Source organism: Juglans microcarpa x Juglans regia, chromosome 5D (genome assembly GCF_004785595.1).
Source record: "Juglans microcarpa x Juglans regia isolate MS1-56 chromosome 5D, Jm3101_v1.0, whole genome shotgun sequence".
In the NCBI taxonomy this organism is placed as follows: domain Eukaryota; kingdom Viridiplantae; phylum Streptophyta; class Magnoliopsida; order Fagales; family Juglandaceae; genus Juglans; species Juglans microcarpa x Juglans regia.
Window position 1 is genome coordinate 1,011,788 of NC_054602.1, and position 18,082 is coordinate 1,029,869.

General features: G+C 37.2%; 2 protein-coding genes across 2 annotated transcripts; one reads left to right on the forward strand and one right to left on the reverse strand.

Annotated features, from left to right (window-relative positions):
• Positions 1 to 638: 638 nt before the first annotated feature.
• On the reverse strand, positions 639 to 5,664 carry LOC121265368 (serine/threonine-protein kinase KIPK2-like). Its single transcript, XM_041168976.1, has 3 exons — positions 5,394 to 5,664; positions 2,373 to 4,362; positions 639 to 1,657 (listed from the first exon to the last, which is right to left on the reverse strand). Exons 2-3 carry the CDS (start codon positions 4,133 to 4,135, stop codon positions 811 to 813), a joined length of 2,610 nt encoding a protein of 869 aa, XP_041024910.1. The 5' UTR covers positions 4,136 to 4,362; positions 5,394 to 5,664; the 3' UTR covers positions 639 to 810.
• Positions 5,665 to 13,840: 8,176 nt separating this feature from the next.
• LOC121265416 (monodehydroascorbate reductase, seedling isozyme-like) lies at positions 13,841 to 18,032 on the forward strand. The gene is made up of 11 exons (XM_041169041.1): positions 13,841 to 13,977; positions 14,026 to 14,149; positions 14,640 to 14,711; positions 15,372 to 15,423; positions 15,559 to 15,639; positions 16,068 to 16,186; positions 16,271 to 16,490; positions 16,635 to 16,753; positions 16,838 to 16,963; positions 17,125 to 17,265; positions 17,556 to 18,032. Exons 2-11 carry the CDS (start codon positions 14,099 to 14,101, stop codon positions 17,877 to 17,879), a joined length of 1,305 nt encoding a protein of 434 aa, XP_041024975.1. The 5' UTR covers positions 13,841 to 13,977; positions 14,026 to 14,098; the 3' UTR covers positions 17,880 to 18,032.
• The last annotated feature ends 50 nt before the right edge of the window (positions 18,033 to 18,082 follow it).

Here is an 18,082-nt window from a genome sequence, read left to right on the forward strand (position 1 = left end):
CTTTAGATGAAAGTTAAATAAAATATTGGTAAGATATTATTTTTTAATATTATTATTATTTTAGAATTTGAAAAAGTTGAATTGAAATTTAAAAAAATGAAATCTTGAGATTTAAAAATTTAAAAAAATTATAACGATGAGATAAAATACTTTCTGAATCCAAACGAGCCCTTATTTAATCACTAAGTAAAAAAAACATTACTATTCATAAGTCCCACACACCACAATTTCTTTTATTTTTTTATTATTTTTTATTTTATTCTTCTTAAAACAATTGAATTCTTCTACTCATCATCCAACATTCATATACAATACATTTGATAAGAAAAAAATTAAAAAAATAACAAAAAATATGATGTGATGTATGAGTAGAATTTTTCAAAAATAAAAAAGAGCAAGTGCCGGGAGACCATATAGTACTTTTCCTAAATTTATAACGAGAAAAAGTGCTCGGACGGAGACTCAGGTTGCATGGCTCTAGGCAATGACACTTGAATTACAACCAAAGCAGGGAATGTGCATCCTGTTTTAAATAGGATTTCTGAGATTACAAGATATGGGTCTTTTATTGGTTAATTTGGACCGAAAAGGCGTTGTCATTGCACCTGATGCCATGTTGTTAACTACATGAAGCCGCGTATCAAAACCTCAGCTACAACTCTATATACCATAAATGACCAGCATTTACCAAAGTATTGTCCCGTATTTTTACATTTTAAGTTACATATTAGATACAGCAGAAGAGGATAGGTCTGAATCAAGGACGAACCTAAGCATAGAGTCTCTCTTCCCAAACGTAGGTGCTTTTCTCTAGAACAATTCAAACTCCAGGTGCTCTCCTGTAGCTTTGCACTCCAAATATTTGTTCTTTGTTTCGTGGGAAGAAGTGATTGGAAATCCAAAGTCGCAAAAATCGGGTAGCTCTGGTGGAATGGTGCAGCGTATTAACGCCCAACTCAGGCCTTCAAAGAACGGGTGCTGCTTAATCTCAGCAGCCCCTTTCTCGGATCCCAACCGATTCTCAGGCTCCTTCACCAACAGCCCTCTGATGAGATCTCTTGCGTGGCAACTGACGAGTGGGCTGTCATCAGGGAATTTGAGATTCTGCAACACTACATTGGCTAGCGTCTCTTCGTTATTAATACCTTTAAAAGGTGTTCTACCATATAAAAGCTCATAAAGAAAGATACCAAACGTCCACCAATCAACAGCAGCTCCATGGCCCTCTCCTTTGATGATCTCGGGTGCCAAGTACTCGTGGGTGCCAACAAAGGAATTCGATCGTGCGTCAGTAGGCTCAGCCACAAGCTGTGGCAATGATCTGATCTGGGCTGCAAGATCAACTTTTAACTTCCTTGCTTTTGCAGTAGCAGGTAAAAACCTAGGGCTGAAACATGGGACTTGACAGGATGGCTCGATGCAGAATGGCTCGACGCAGCTAGAATCTGTACGTGGACCAGAAATCTTTGCAGGATCTGAACTGGCTGAAGATTTTACGAGGGTTGGACTCACAGTACATCTGAGTGAGAGGTCAAAGTCTGTGAGCATAATGTGACCATCTTCCCGAACAAGAATGTTCTCTGGTTTCAAATCACGGTACACAACTCCAAGCATGTGCAAGTACTCCAAAGCAAGGAGGACTTCCGCAACATAAAACCTGATAGTGCAGAGGATGTTCAAATTAGTTTTAGAAGTCAATGGCAAATGCAAAAGCTTCCCTTTTGTGCTAATAAAGTAATTGTAAAAAAAGCAGAAACTTAGACAAGAATAATTAGTTAAGAAGAAAGCCTCTATTAAGCCTAAGTTTCCTAAAGATAAAATTCCAGCACCAATCTAAATGATAAAAGAAGGTACAACTATACTTCAGAAATATAGGCTCGGACGACACAAATCCACCTGCAGGAGTTCAATTGATTTGCATCAGCTATAGCTCTTCTGAGCTGCTATGCACACCAAGAATTGATTTCAAAAGGACGAGCAGCAGAAGTTGGGATCTAACACAAATTAAATTGTTTGCCAATCAAGTGTTAAGATACAGAAGGCAGAATGGATTGATTTTCAGATGGGTCAGAAAGTTCTGCGTCAAAAATGATGCAGGTGCTCTCGGTGGCAGTGAGCATCTTAGTATCTGAGAGTAGCAGCAATGGTGTTGCTTAATTTTAAGGTGGCAGCAGTGGTCTTGCCAAGCATGGTAAATACACAAATCAACTAGTCTTATGCATAATGGATTATATGCCAGTCTTTGTATTGTTTCTTGGATATTCTTATTTTCAATTCAGAGTTTGTCATGCATGATAATTTAAATAAAAAATAAAAAAAAAAAAGGAGTGCAAATGATCATGTAAATGAACCCCATTATTCAAGTATTCTACCTCGCTGCTGGTTCAGAAAAGCTCCTGCCAAGCTGCTTTTGCCGAAGGACATGAAGGTCTCCGCCTGGACAATACTCCGTAACCAAGCATGATAGATTATCTGACGTGAATTGTGCATATAGTGTTGGGAGGAAAGGATGATCCAGCATTCTCAATATTTCTCTTTCCGTATGGGCCCTTGGCATCTTCTGCCTTCTAGCCAAAAACTCATTGTCCATAACCTTTATAGCAAATAGGCAATTCGTACCAATCAGTTCAGAAAGATATACAGTTCCAATGTCACCACAACCAAGCTTCTTTAAAAGATTGAAGTGTCTCAAACCCAGGACTCCATGCTGCATCTGTGCATGACGGATGGCTTCCCACCTCACATCCTTTGACATGTGAGGTCTGTTGCCACAGCTAGACCCACTCAAATTGCTCTCATCACTGATACTTGTACTAGTACTATACTCACCTTGGCTACTTTTTGAGCTTTGGGAAAATTCTCCCTTCTCTTTCAATTTTGTGTTTTTCTTTGCTTTCATAACAATGGCTTTGCTTTTATTACAGCTGTTTGAAGTGATGCCTGGCATACTTGCTCCAGAATTCCCATTACTTGAGCTTACTTCAACATTAGGATTCATTGAATGAGACATAAGAGAATCTGGTTTGAACTCTTTATTTGCATTCTTCAATGTGCACTGGCATCTCTCACAAACCAGTGGACTTTTACTAGGATTCAAGTCAGTATTAACACTTTTATATGCACTGGAAGTGCAGGCAGTGGAACCTGAGTTCTGCTTAATTTTCTTCTTAACAGAATTCTTGTTCCTAACAATCGGTTTGACTGAGCGGGAGTTATTCCTGGATAACTTGCTCATCCTATTTCCTACAAGCAAGCTAGAGGAGGACGGTGTTGCTTGCAACCTGCCTTTCCGAACGGATTTCGGCGCCAATACTTTATTTGTCAATTTGGTTGAGGCAGGAGCTTTTTCAACCAGCTCTGAAATCTGTCCATCAGTACTAGGACAAGATAGAGAAGGCACATATGTATGCTTCTCTTTCCTGCCAATCTCTTCCTTTGTTGTATGACCCCCAGCTTTACTTGATGAAGAGATAATCTCATTTTGCATTGGTATGCTCCCAGTATTATTCTGTGTGGTAGTAACAGCAACTCGAGGAGAACTTGGAACACTTTGGCCTGATGAATTCACAGTTTGCATTTGAAGATGCCTGGGCATCTTCCCAGAAGAATTTAGTATGATTTCTTCAGGCATGAGCGATATTTCAACCCCACTCCCTTTACCTTCATCTACAGATGGGCCAGATCCACTACCTTCAACTACAACAGCATTGTACAATGTTTTTATCCTTCCAGCTTCTGAGACTCCAGGAGAACTAGTAGACTTTGATAAACGTCGCATAGCAGCCATTTCTGATGCCTTAGAAAGGCATAGTTCCCTTAATGCCTGCTTCAGAGTCACAGGTTCTGAACTCCCCATTCCCGGCGAACGTGGCGCACCAACTGTAATTGGCCTTTTCAAGGCACTTTTATTTAAAGGGCTCAATCCCGTTTGTTGGGAAAGACCTAAGCCCTTGGTTGAAGCCTTGAGATGAATTGCCTCAAAAAGATTATTAATGTCATCTTCCAGAGAATCCTTATATCCAAGTTTTAGCTTACGAAGCTTCTGATCTTTGTCACAAGTTTCCCTAGAATGTTGACCAAAATTTAGCTCCTCCCCTGCTTCAACAATTTCACAAGTACCAGAAAATGAACCCATAATTGGATTCCTCTGCTAAAGCTGTTCAAAATTAGTGCCCAACAACAACGTGAAAGCTTAGTCCTGCAAGTTTATATTAATTCATCACTTGAGAAGCATTTCACACACAAATTCCGATGCCTAAAAGCACGGCGCATGTAGTTTAGACTATTCTTCCTCCATAAAAGTTGAAAGCTGGTCTACTATGTCCACCTGTTTCACTGGCTCCAAACTGTGACATCCAAAGCCTGAAATGAAAACCAATTTTCGAATGATATTAGTTAACTAAAATCCCTATGGACTTTTTTTTCGATTAAAAAAAAAAAAAAGTTCATCTGATAAATTAAAACATAAATTAAAACAAAAAGGCAGAGGTATGCTTTCTTTATATCCACAACAGAAAGTGCATTTGCTGATGGCATAAGACACTAACCGACAACAACATTTATTTAGTGAGCATTTCTAATTGATGAGTTTCAATTTGCAACCACGAGAGTCTAGTAAAACGTTAACTAACTAATTGTCCCGTTTGCTCACACAGCGAATAGAGTATTGAGATGACACGTAAAGGAAGCTCTCATCAATATTACAGAGTCATAACCATACCAGATTTACGACACTTGAACTAACCGAGCCATGTCCAAATCTGCGTATTTTGCAGAAGTTTTATACGAAATTGCAATTTGGTTTTTACAAATTAAAAAGAATATTCTAAAACCAATCTCCAGTCAGTCTGATGATCCAATCACGATTTTTAAATTTATGCCGTCCAGTTTGCTCCGAAAAATTGCAAATCATTTATAAATAAATGCCAAAAATTAAAAAAAAGAAGAAGAAGAAGCAGCAGCAAGTAGACCCATTTGCAGTTAGAAACTATTTGAAACTTGATATTCATTTAAATAGATCAGGAACAACGTGAAGCAAAAGCCTGTTGTAAAATTTTAACCAACCCAACGAACCAAACACAAATAAGAAACGCTCTGGAAAGTAATCAATATTTACTTCAACAAAACGAGATAAATTCTACAGACATAATTGAAAAAATAGAAACAAAAATTCACACAAAAAAAAAAAAACTCCAAAAAATTTGCAGGAACCAAAGGCTCGAACAACTACCACAGACGTTTATATTCATTTGTAAATAATTGCGTGTAAACATACATAGTAAACACAAACACAAAAACATATACATATATGTATGTATGTATGTATGTACGCGTATGCTATGAAATGAGTTAAAACGGCGCAAGAATGGTGAGATCGGAAAGAGGAACAGCACCTGGAACAAGAACACATTGAGACAGAACTTTACTCGTCAAACCTGAGGAACGAGGAAGGAGTCCGAGATGGGATGAGAAACCCTAAAGACGGTGCGGAGGTTTGAAGCGGTAGGCGGAATGTGAGAGAGAGAGAGAGAGAGAGAGACGGGGGACAGTACAATATCACTGTTTCGCTTTCCATACCGGCTCTGATTATTTTGAAGCCGAGGGCCCACCCTATAAAGCTGTTGGGGAGTATCGAGGAAGAGGGAAGAAAAACTTTTAAACAAAAAAAATAAAAGACGTATTGATTTCCTCCAACGTGGTATATCAATATGTAGTGTCATCGAACGAATGGGATATCGCTTAGAAAATATAAATAGAACATGGCCTGTCGCTATTATAGATTTCCCAACATATCTGCAATTATACGTGTCCTATGCGGATGGATCTGCCTTCGTCGACAATTTTGCACGGATAAAAATCTCGGATTTATAAAATTTTTTTTTTTTTTTTTATAAATCATCGACAATTTGGCATAATTATAAATTAAATAAGACAAATAGCCAAATAGCTTCAAAATGGTTTCTTGTTACAATATTAAGGTAATAATATTTTTGTATTAATTAATGTGACGGACTTTGATTTAATATTTCCATAAACATGCGTTCAAATAAATATTGCCGATATTTTTTACTGTCGAAAAAAAAAAAAAAAAAAGAGTGACCGACCGAACAGTAAGTAAATAATAATGAAAGGATATATGAAACATCACGTTATACCGACTACTTGATTCAAAACTGGTCACCTGTCATCACTGACATGACTATAACACTCCACCATTAATCATCTCCCAGCCCTCTCTCTTTCTTCCTCCTACGAGACAAAATGGATCACTTACCAAACAACCACTATTTAAAAAAAAAAAAAAAACAAAACAAAAACCAACTATATATAATAATTATAACCAAATAACGTTGCACTCAATTAAAAGGCTTTTTTTTAAGGTAAGTTGAGAATTTTAATGTCGGTAAATTTAACCTCAACCTATATATCATGATGATAATAGTAGATTTTAGTAAATTTTAATAAATGTTGTCAGTGAGGGCAGCATCTTGATGTGTACTGCTTCACTTAGGAAACAACAAATTTTTTTTCTGACCAATTTTGGCTTTATTTCCTTTGCATGTTCCTCACTGGACCCCAATTAAATTAAATTTTCAAACTGAAAATAAATAAATAAACAGCCCATAGGAAATCGGTTTTAAATTCATACTTTTTGTTTCCCAATTATCATCACAGGAATTTTTATCTTATTTAATAAATTAATGTGTAAGCATTTTTATATTAATTAATGTGATATATTTTTACAAACATTTTTTTCTTTATTGGCCGGATATTTTCATTAATTCTCTCACTTTAATTATTTATAAACCAGAGGATTTTGACTCTATTGCTAAGAATCCAATGCAGATTCATTTGAAATGTCGACTAAGCTCTGCTACCAACTTTATCAATATCTGATGTTATATTAATATTATTCCAGCAAATGCTTTTTTCGTTATTTGGGGATTAAAAAATAGTGGAAGACAAACATTGACCGTACCTTTCGATCATCCCGAAAAACTGGACATGTAGGAACGAGACAAGCATCGACCGTCCCTTTCGATTACAGATTGAACTTATTTTTTGGTAAGCTAATACTTATATGACTCTCCAGATTTGGGATGATCTTAATAATTATGCAGATCTTTGGATAAATATAGTATAAAATAAAAAGGTGTATTTTTTAATCGATGGGTACAGTAGTTGCTGCACTTCGTGGCGTGCTTGATGGTTGGTAGCAAATAACGCGGACAAAAAACTCTATACAAACGATGCTATCCACGTACTTTCCAAATATTATGGTGTTTTTAGAAAGAATAAATAAATGAATAAAAAAACTTCTATTATATTAGAGCTAGAACTTTGGGAAGACGTCGATGCACGACACATGCGATTGATTTGAAGAAAAATGTTAATAATACTTGTTAGTCTTTAATCCCACGTGAATTACAAAAACATTTGTACCAAACTAAATTCCTAAATAAACAGCAGTGTTGGTTAAGAGCGCCTTTCGGCTTTCACACACCAGCAATTGCATTCGCGCTTTCTCGGGTGATCATGCTTTGATCTAAAATCATAAAACAAGAAGATTACAAAATGTACTCGATCGAGTCACTTCTAATGCTTAAGTGAATCGCCTCAAGTAGAAATTATGAACCTACCATTAAATCTTCCTTCGATTCCGCATTCATATATCACTCCGAGGCAAAATTCTCAACCATAACCTTCAATAGTTTGATATAGATACTTTTCTGAGTGATCACGTAGCTGCATCTAATGTGACAACCCCTCTGGACCTTAGGAACAACTCCGTGTCATAGATATGCTTATTGAATGGGCATGTATCTCACAAACATGCTTCTCGAATGGACACTTTAGTGCATTTAATGCAACATGCCTCGTGAGGTTCCCAGCGAGCCCTTTATGATGAAAGCAATTTTTCCCTGGACTATTACTTATTGAGTTTTGATAGGGATTAGCCCCGGTAGCGGTGGCAATATATATACATTTTTTTTAAAACCGTTCCTCACAGCCCCTCTCCTCTCCTTCTCGTTTCTCTCTCTTCTCACGAGTGTCTCTGTCGCAGCCACAGTTGATTGGGCCTCCCACCGCAGCCACCGACCACCACCATCGAGCCCTTCCTCCTCCCCTTCGCAACCCAAATCCCTCGTAGGCACTCTCACCCTCTCTCTACACAATTTCCCCACGTCGCAGCTCACATTCTGCCATCGTCAGCCATGCGTCGCAGCCCACGAGCACACCGGACCTCTACGCCTCAGCCATACCCTCCTTCCTCAGCCCACACCGACCTTCCTCTCTCCCTCACATGCCTTCTCCCTCACGGGTCCTCTCTCTCTCACGACCAAATCTACACCACCACCACCATGCCTCCACCTCGACAGTCGATAGTACTACCAGCTCCACCGTAGCCTCCCCATGACCACCCCTTTCAGATCCCGCAGAGATGGACAACACGGGGAGGATGAGGGAGATAATGGGCGACGCGGGTGGCAGGGGTGGGGGAGAGGATGGGCGACATGCGGGGCCTTGGGCACACTGTTATTAATACCGTACCGTACCGGCCGATACAGGTACTATATATATATTTCGTACCGGCTCAAATACCGGCCATACTGGCCAATATTTCGATCTGTGTACCGGCCAGTACCGGCCGATATTTCAGTCTTAATTTTTTTTTCATTTTTTTACACTATAAGCTCATTTTTTTACCCTCAATTCATATTAAGCTATTTATAATTTATATATATATGTATTTATATATAATTTCTTTATATATAAACTATTATTTTGAAATATAATTTATATACATATATTTATATATATAATTTATTCATATATCGACTATCCCGAAACGGTACCGGTATCAAAATATTTCGTTTGAGTGTTTTGACCGGTACGGCATCTGGTACGGTATTCAAAATATTGCTTGAGCGACGCGGGTGGCAGGGGTGGGGGGAGAGGATGGGCGAGGGGGGGAAGACGGGCAACATGCGACGCAAGAGGAGAGAGAAATGAAGTAATAATAATTTGAAATTGGTGAAATGAGAAGGAATGTGATTTTTGTTGTAGGGAGTTTTTGGTCATTTCACTTGAAGTCACGTATGGTGTGTTTTGGCTGATGCCAAACAATGAGTTGATGCCAATACTTTTTCCTCTAGGTTTGCCCTCGTTCTTGAAGGATGGGCCTTTCGGATGCTTGTCTGGCCTCCTTGTACTGCGCACAGGTCCCAATCCTGTTTTTGAGATTCATTTCTTAACCGAGTCCATGGGTCTGGCTGTAAACGCCCCTTATCAGGCAGGGCTTAACAATGTTTTTGTTTTATTGATTTGTCTTTTCCTTGGCGTCACTCTATGTTTATTGTTTGAGAAGTATTACAATCATAAAAAGATCCTATAGAAATAAACTTACAAATTTATATAAATTTATATCATACGTTCCATTTATATTATAATACAAGTAGTTTTAGAATCTAAGGTATAATTGCATCAAGCTATATTAACTTATGAACTTACTTGTGTTGAATTTCTATGTGGTTAAAATATCTTGCTTATTATTTATAGAATTTAATATAATAAAGAAGCAACTCCTACAATTTTGTGATACGTAGAGCCTTTAGACAAAATCACCTTAAAATTATTTCTTTAATTTTTTCGTTATTCCCTGTAAATCCTGGCCACCTTTTTTCTGTATTATTATTATTATTTTTGTCATATTTTAACATAACTAAATAAATGAATCTTATATATGGGGCAATGATCTAATTATGACAGTCTAGACTTTTAGGAACTTTCCGGTAGTTCTTAGAGCCCACATTCCATCTTACGTTCTATAATTACTCAAAGTATATTGACATTGTGACATGATTGATTAGGATGAAGAAGAAGATGAAAAAAATGACAAAAAATAAAAATAACGGGCTCCACATATTTGCTTTTGAAGCTTGATAGAACTCAATGTTTCTAACACGTACACTTATGGTTTGACATGCTATTGTTTTTTAACATTCAGAGGAGTAAGAAATAAATCTCAATTATTTCCTTCCTCCCCTTTTTTCTTTCACAAATCCTCGATTTGCTTACCATTAGGTGGACACAAACACGGAAAAAGTAATAAATCATTTTTCGTATGAAAACAAATTATGCGTTAAGCATGCATGTTGGTCCACCGATCATATTTGGTATGTGTAATAGTTTAAATGATTATTATTTAACTAATTGTCACGTAAAATCACTAACAATAAAACAAATTGGCAAATATAACTGATGCTGATAGAATTCGTTAGTATACAGATCAATTTTACTTAAAACCATAATCTTCTTTTTTCTTCCTTTCTTTTTTAAAATAAAAAATAAAAAAATGGAGGGCTGGAGGTATATGATAAGAGTTCCTCTTCAGTCTACGGAATAGCCCTTCTATAATTATGGGTTTAACAACCCTCTAATGAGAATTAGACATGTAGGAAATTTCATGAGATATAGAAGAAGACCACACCTGATTAAACCATCTAAGATGAAAAAACTCCACTCGTCCATGCTAAAGTAGAGCACTGTCATTGCCCACCAAGCAAGCAGTCGCCCACCGCAGTAGCCTTTGCCCCGCCACCAAGCTCCGTCGCCCACCAAGCCGTCTCCCACCACATGTTGTCTTCGTAGTTTTAATGCACTCGGCATCGCCCACCACAATAAAAATCATTGCGCCGTAACCAAGCTCCATCTCCCACCAAGTCGTCACCCACCACAGGTTATCTCTATCTTTTCCATGCACTCGGCGTTTCCACCAAGCAGTCGCCTACCACAGTTCCCATCACCCACTCAATGGTTTGATTTTCATTGCTTTGTAATTGTTATAGTATGCTTGTAATCTGGGTAATTGAAAGCTTTGGCAAAAAAATAAAAATAAATGGAACTTGTCGTCGCTGTTTCACATCAGTTTCTTGCCATGTGTATGATGGCATATGAACAAGAGCTTTGCTTGGATGGGCAAATGAAGCCAACAACTTTGTCCAAATCAAAGATAGTTATGTAAGAAAAGGAAAAGTGATAGCTAAGCAAAAAAGCGTAAGCACTGAATCCTTTCATGTTTACTTAACGGAGGGGGTAGAGAAAAGGAATTCAGAGTTGATTCTCATTGCACCGTGAGGTAAAGCTCCGTCACGGCTCGAGGTCAAGCTCCGTCTCGACTCGTGGTCAAGCTCCATAGTCAAGCGCATAAGTTTGGGTTGGTCCTGGGTTGGGATAGGGGTTTTGGTGGAAGAAAGAGATGGCAAACGTATACAGAACAAAATTTTTATTCACCACAATCAAGCGCATAAGTTTTAAGATGGAAGAGTTACGTGACAATAGGTTATTGGAGGATTGTTATTTGGGTATTAACAATTGGACCGGTGGTAAGGATTTCTCATAAGATAATGAACATAATTCGAATGGAGAAATGATATATATATATATAAGTTATAAATGCATAAGTTTTATGCAAATTTTTTTGTAAATAAAATGGACTTCATCATTAAAAAAAGTATATATATATTTTTTATAAAGTTCATATTTTTACAAAAAAAAAATTATATATTTAAAATTTATAACACGATGCTCATGATTCACATGGTATGTCTAGTCCCCCACATTTGTCGAAAGTGACGGGTTATTTTTTTGTCACTGCCGTATAGAGCCAGGGGCTATAATTTAGGAGATGGCTACCCTTTGTTCGGCCGCACCTCCTGGATTCATATGCACTCCCTGAACTGCCATTTTCACTGGTTTAATTCGTGGCAGCAGGCCTAGTTCATATAAGAGAAAGTCTATTTTACTTCCTTAACTTGATACTTCCATTTGACCGCTGGTCAAATTTTTTTTTTTTTTTTTTTTTTACTTAGTGATTAAGGAAATGATTTTAAGTGTATTGGTATATTTTTTTTTTATTTTTTAAATATATTTAAATATGTTAAAAAAATGTGAAAAGAAAAAAAAAAAAGATTTTACGTTGGGCGGTATGCCCTGCAGTCAAATTGGGACGGCATAGTAGCCCCTTCATATAAACTACGCACTTGGATCTATCTTATAAATTCGTTCTATAATTTTTTTTATAAAATAATGAATTTCATTAATTTTTTTTTTTTTTTTTACATTTTTTTAAGATGTAGCTCACTTTTTTACAATGACTTGTATAAAATTAATTTATCTATTTAAGATTTATACATATTAACGTCGTGTTTCGTACGTTTTTGAGTCATGTTTTAGCAACTCAAGTCTTTAAAGTTGGGCCTGGGAAAACGAAGAAGAAAGAAGCTGAGAGAAGCTAGCCTTGAGGCCGGGGAGTCTGATGACTAAGTCAATAAAATATTTTGAAAGTTTGTAAATAATAAAAAAGCTAGAGCCCAGAGAGTTTTTTTCGTACCTAAAAATTTATATTTATATCAGGAGTTTTAAGGGAACCGATTGTGCCTGCCCTAGTGGAGCCTATGTCTTTTTTATTGTTCATTTTGTCAGAATCCTTTAAATGCGGCATGCCTCTACGACAGTATCATAAATGTGGCGTGTTGCTCGGATAGTTGTGCCATTAATGCAGTGTGGTTCCCCGATTTGCTTTACTTTGTTGGTGTCGTCAGTGGTCCGTCGATGTTCCCATGTCAGAAGATCAAAAGTTTTTCGTATTTCCTGTTCTATCCTATACGAGTTTCCATGAGCGAGGTGCGGCCGAGCAGCGTTAAGCTTGTTCATCCCATCAGTCATTATCATTTACTTTCCCGTGCAAGTAAGTTGTTTCGTGGGCAAATTTAGACCCTGAGGCCGAATATTAGGACGAAGCTCATTACTCTTATCCGAGCGCCCAATGAGATTATGAGTGAGTGGAAATTCCCCTTACAATATAAATCATTTCTCATCCTCTATCCTCCTTTTTTGGGGAAGAAGCAATAGTTAGATATTATCAAATAACAGTTATATTTTGCAAATCGAGATGAAGCATTGTCTTAATATTTGATATACAAAATAATATTTTATAATAAGAAATAATTTTTCTTAAGGACTGATCTCCTATTAAACCATCTATTTCTAATACAAAATTATGATTTGCGTCTGTTTATGTCCAAAAATACAATAAAAACTAACCATATAAACATTAAGGCCTTATTTGTTTTCATAACTATTCTTATCTCATCCAATTATTACAATTTTTTAAAATTTATATACAAAATAAAATAAATAATTCAATTTTTTCAAATTCTAAAACAAAAATAATTTTAAAAAAATAATTTTTAATAATATTTTATTCAATTTTTAACTTTTATTTTAACTTATCTTATTTTATCTATGAAAACAAGCCAGAACGGTTCAAATGAACATGCAAAACAGTGCATGTTAGAGGAGCCCAACGGTGCATGCAAATTAACAGACATGCAAAACGGTTCAAATATATCATCTTAGGTTCAAATGAACATGCATAACGATGTAGTACACTGTAAAGGCATCTTAGAGGAGCCCAAATTGAAGAGTGAAGCCCACTTTAGAATGCATCGAAAAGGTTGATTTGATTGGGCCCTGATCCCCCACCCCTCTTCTTCACTGTTCTTTATGTTTTATATACGTATTGGGCCAATGTGTTTTTCTCTTCCCGTCAAAGATGTTATCGTTTGCAGGGGATCAGTGCTCCTAGGTGTGAAAGGAATATTGATGACGATCCTAACCATCATCGATGACGTCATAAGTTCTCCACTGAAATTCAAAGACCATTTATCTGGACACGTAGACTCTTATTTTTATATTATTGGAAACAATACATATTTCATAGTTTCAGCCCTCATAATACGCAAGATGACAAGGAATAGATGGGTATAATCAGTCCCAGTTCCCCTTAAAACTGTAAAAGGCTCGCCACGTGGCTTAATTCTAAGCCAAAACCCCGGCCTCCTTTATACTACCAGTGAGCAATATCCAGTCGTCCCATAATTATCTGATCAATCGCACACCTAACGCCGCATGGTCCTCATCACTTTCTTCTTTTTTTTTTTAAGCAAGTTTCATCGCATGGTCCTCATCACATTTCTCTTGTTTATCTAGCACAACGCACGACCCAGAGAAAAATCTTTCCCAATTATCATCAATGGCGGAGAAGAGCTTCAAGTACGTGATCCTCGGTGGCGGAGTCGCAGCCGTGAGTTTCTTTATCATCGACTCTCGTACCTCTGTTTTTTCTTTCTATCTTTTTTTTTACCCTCATCTTTAAACGTTTTCCTCGGTGCAAACTCCACGGTTTTATTTTAATTTTGCATCGCTGATTATTTTCCGTTAGTGTTTATGAGCCCGTGCTTTTGGATTCTGAATAATTAAACGAACTCTGTTAGGTTTATGCTCTTCGCAGATGTTAGTATCGCACACTTTTCCCCCAACTATGATCAACGATATGCGTTTCAGTGGTTTGTAGCAGAGAAATACTTTTAAAACGAGGGATTTAGTTAATTACTCTAGTATTGTTGAAAATGAAGTGAAGGAAGACTGAAACCATGGATCTTCGTTATCTTTTCTTTATCTACGAATATACATATTTTTCTCAAATATTCAAAATAGAGGTTTTCGTGGTAATTACTTTTGCCTCAATTAGTTTTTGTTTCTTTCTTCTGAATTAAGCATTTTTGAAATAATAGGGATATGCAGCTAGGGAGTTTGCCAAACAGGGGGTCAAGCCAGGCGAGCTGGCGATCATTTCCAAAGAGGCGGTAGGCATTCATATATTTCCTTTTATACTCAATTATCTAGTTGACGTTATAATATTATCTACGAACGTTTCTCTGTGTAGAAAACAACGTTTCTTATCTGTTCTAGACCATGGATGCGGTAAACATCCAGAATTTTTGATATATATGTTTTACTCTATGCCGATGTACTTTACTTGCTATTGAGAAAGTTCGTGTAGCTTGTGTTATTTCTACATTTGTATATTTTATGCAATTTTTAGGCAAAACACAAAAATATTATATATGCTGTAGTCATGTTGTGAGGATTTTAGGCATGACAAGTATTATTTTAGGTTCTAGGCAGATTGCCTTGGAGCCTAATCTAAAATCTCGATGGTACATGAGACTCCAAGTGAATTGAAGCGCATTTGTACAGATAGCAAAGATGAATGTAGCTTCAAAGACTCTGCATATGGGAAAATCATAGCAATAATGTGGTCACCTAGTACATGACTGGTCATTTAAACATACACAGAATCAAAAGGGATAAGCAAAACAACTCGACTTTATGTTCCTTGCATAAGGTTTTAATTTGTTTTGCTGCTGGTGGTTGTAATAGTAGTTGTTAGATTATGGTCTTATTACCTCGTGCAATGAACATGTATTGGATGTTCCCTCATTTTTGCTTGCTTAATCTTGCAGGTGGCTCCTTATGAGCGTCCAGCACTTAGCAAGGCTTATCTCTTCCCCGAGTGTAAGGAGCAGCATACATGCGCTTAATTTGTTTAAGCTAGTTTGAAGCTTGATTGTTATTCTTCTGGCCTTTTAATTATATTCAACATGCCATATGAAAATCAAAATTGGTTTCGTTCCATGTTCCATTTTGCAGCTCCTGCCAGACTCCCTGGTTTCCATGTCTGTGTTGGAAGTGGAGGAGAGAGATTACTTCCTGAGTGGTACAAGGAGAAAGGTTTTGCCTCACCCATTGCACACAGACATTAATATATTAATGCATTAGACGGTTTCCTGGAATTCAAGTGCATGCTAGTATCCTGAGGAGATTTAGGCCCTGTTTGGATTCAGAGATGAGATGAGATGGTTTTAGATGAAAAATGATAGTTGAAAAAAATATTGTTAAAATATTATTTTTTAATATTATTATTATTTTGTGATTTGAAAAGGTTGAATTGGGATTTGAAAAAGTTAAATTGTTTATTATATTTTGTGTGAGAATTTGGGAAATAATGAGATGAGATGAAACACTTTCCGAATCCAAACGGGGCCTTAGCAAACGGTCATTACTGAATTCAATGTTTTTGTGGCTTGCAATTTATATAAACTCAAATGGAGAATGGCTTACGTAACACTGTCTCATGGAAACTCAACTGATGGTTGCAGGAATTGAATTGATCCTAAGCACAGAAATAGTTAAAGCTGATCTTGCTGCCAAAACCCTGTCAACCGCTTCCGGAGAAACTTTCAAGTTTCACATTCTGATTATTGCAACTGGCTCAACTGTAAATGTTCCTGATGCTTCCAGAAAACCACTTTTTCTTGCCTTTTTCTCCCTGCTCAGAGTAATGCTTTTGGCTTCTTTGCAGGTTTTCAGGTTAACTGATTTTGGCGTGCAAGGAGCCGATGCCAAAAACATCTTCTACTTGAGAGAAATTGATGATGCTGATACACTTGTAGAAGCTATGAAAGCAAAAAAGAATGGGAAGGTTGTGATTGTTGGAGGAGGATATATTGGTATTGAGCTTAGTGCAGTCATGAAATTGAACAATCTTGATGTCAGCATGCTTTGCCCTGAAGATTGGTTCAGTAAGTGGAGATAAATTGAAGTCGTTATTTTGTATAATTAATTGGAATATTGTATTGATAAAATTATATGGCCTACTCCTTGTTGGAATTCATTGGGAATTTGGGAGATCCTGTTTTTCCTAATTCGGGCTGTACTTTTTGCAGTGTTTCGGCTTTTCACTCGTGATATAGCTGCTTTCTATGAGAGTTATTATGAGCATAAAGGAGTCAAAATTATTAAGGGAACAGTTGCTGTTGGGTTTACTGCTGATTCAAATGGAGAGGTGAGTATTCAATCACACAGAAGTGTTGATGACATTATCTACGAGACTGAAAACTTAATTGACAATATTTTGCATACCATTCAGGTAAAAGAAGTGAAACTTAAGGATGGCAGGGTGCTAGAAGCTGATATTGTTGTTGTTGGTGTTGGGGCAAAGCCCCTTACAGCATTATTCAAAGGTCAGGTTGCAGAGGAGAAAGGTGGCATCAAGGTTAGTGTGGGACTTCTAAGTGCCCTTGTTTTTATGATCCTAGACTGGAATTCCTTACTAGGATTTCTGTCTCAACGCATAATGTTTATTGCTACAAGATATGTGCCTGATGGCTGTTTTGAATTTTTAGCAAAGTAATGACACAACTTGTTTGATTTCAGACCGATGGGTTCTTTAAAACAAGCGTACCTGATGTATATGCTGTTGGCGATCTGTCTACTTTCCCTTTGAAAATGTACAATGAGCTGAGAAGAGTTGAACATGTTGACCATGCACGCAAATCTGCTGAGCAGGCTGTGAAGGTGTGTACCTTGAAAGTACCAAATTGTGAGCCCATTAAATCGTGAAATTAGATCGGCACACTCTTTTACCCATACAGTCCTTTTTATTTTGGCATGGAGAAACACATGCCGCATAGATTTTCAAAATAAACAACCAATGGGTATAACTTCCAACTCTTGTTCTGTATGCCTTTTGTCATATCTTCTCGCTCTTTGCCCCCTTTTGGTAATTCTGCTCTGCATTGCAGTATGCAACCGTGTGCATAATTGTTTAAAAAAAACACCGTTGTCATGATGTTTTGTTTTTGCAGGCAATCAAGGCAAATGAGGAGGGGAAGACAATTGAGGAGTATGACTACCTCCCATTCTTCTATTCTCGCGAGTTTGATCTGTCATGGCAATTCTATGGCGACAACGTTGGTGACACGGTGCTATTTGGAGACAACAATCCAGCATCACCAAAGCCCAAGTTTGGAACATACTGGATCAAAAATGGGAAGATTTTTGGAGCTTTCCTTGAGGGTGGGAGTCCTGAAGAAAACAAGGCTCTTGCTAAAGTTGCAAGGGTTCAACCTCTTGTTGAGAGTCCTGATCTGCTCGCAAAAGAGGGTCTCGCTTTCGCCACCAAGATTTAAATTATTTATCATACGCTGGCTTTGGTTTTTCATTGGTTTATGTTAATTACGTGTGGTTGACTTCGTGAGTTATGGAAAGATACATGGGTTGCATCGTAATATCGAACGCACTACGGAGAACACATGATATAAACAAATTGCCATTTGCTTCTTCGTTTCTTTTTTTCGCTGGTAAGTTAATTAATAGAGATTTTCCTTCATTC

Excerpts from the sequence above, each read along its gene's own strand:
- LOC121265416 (XM_041169041.1), top strand. The coding sequence starts at position 14,099 with ATGGCGGAGAAGAGCTTCAAGTACGTGATCCTCGGTGGCGGAGTCGCA. Across the intron at positions 15,640-16,067 it reads TGAGTGGTACAAGGAGAAAG|GAATTGAATTGATCCTAAGC; the intron begins GTTTTGCCTCAC and ends TGATGGTTGCAG. Across the intron at positions 17,266-17,555 it reads CTGCTGAGCAGGCTGTGAAG|GCAATCAAGGCAAATGAGGA; the intron begins GTGTGTACCTTG and ends TTGTTTTTGCAG.
- LOC121265368 (XM_041168976.1), bottom strand. The coding sequence starts at position 4,135 with ATGGGTTCATTTTCTGGTACTTGTGAAATTGTTGAAGCAGGGGAGGAG. Across the intron at positions 1,658-2,372 it reads TTTTCTGAACCAGCAGCGAG|GTTTTATGTTGCGGAAGTCC; the intron begins GTAGAATACTTG and ends CTGCACTATCAG.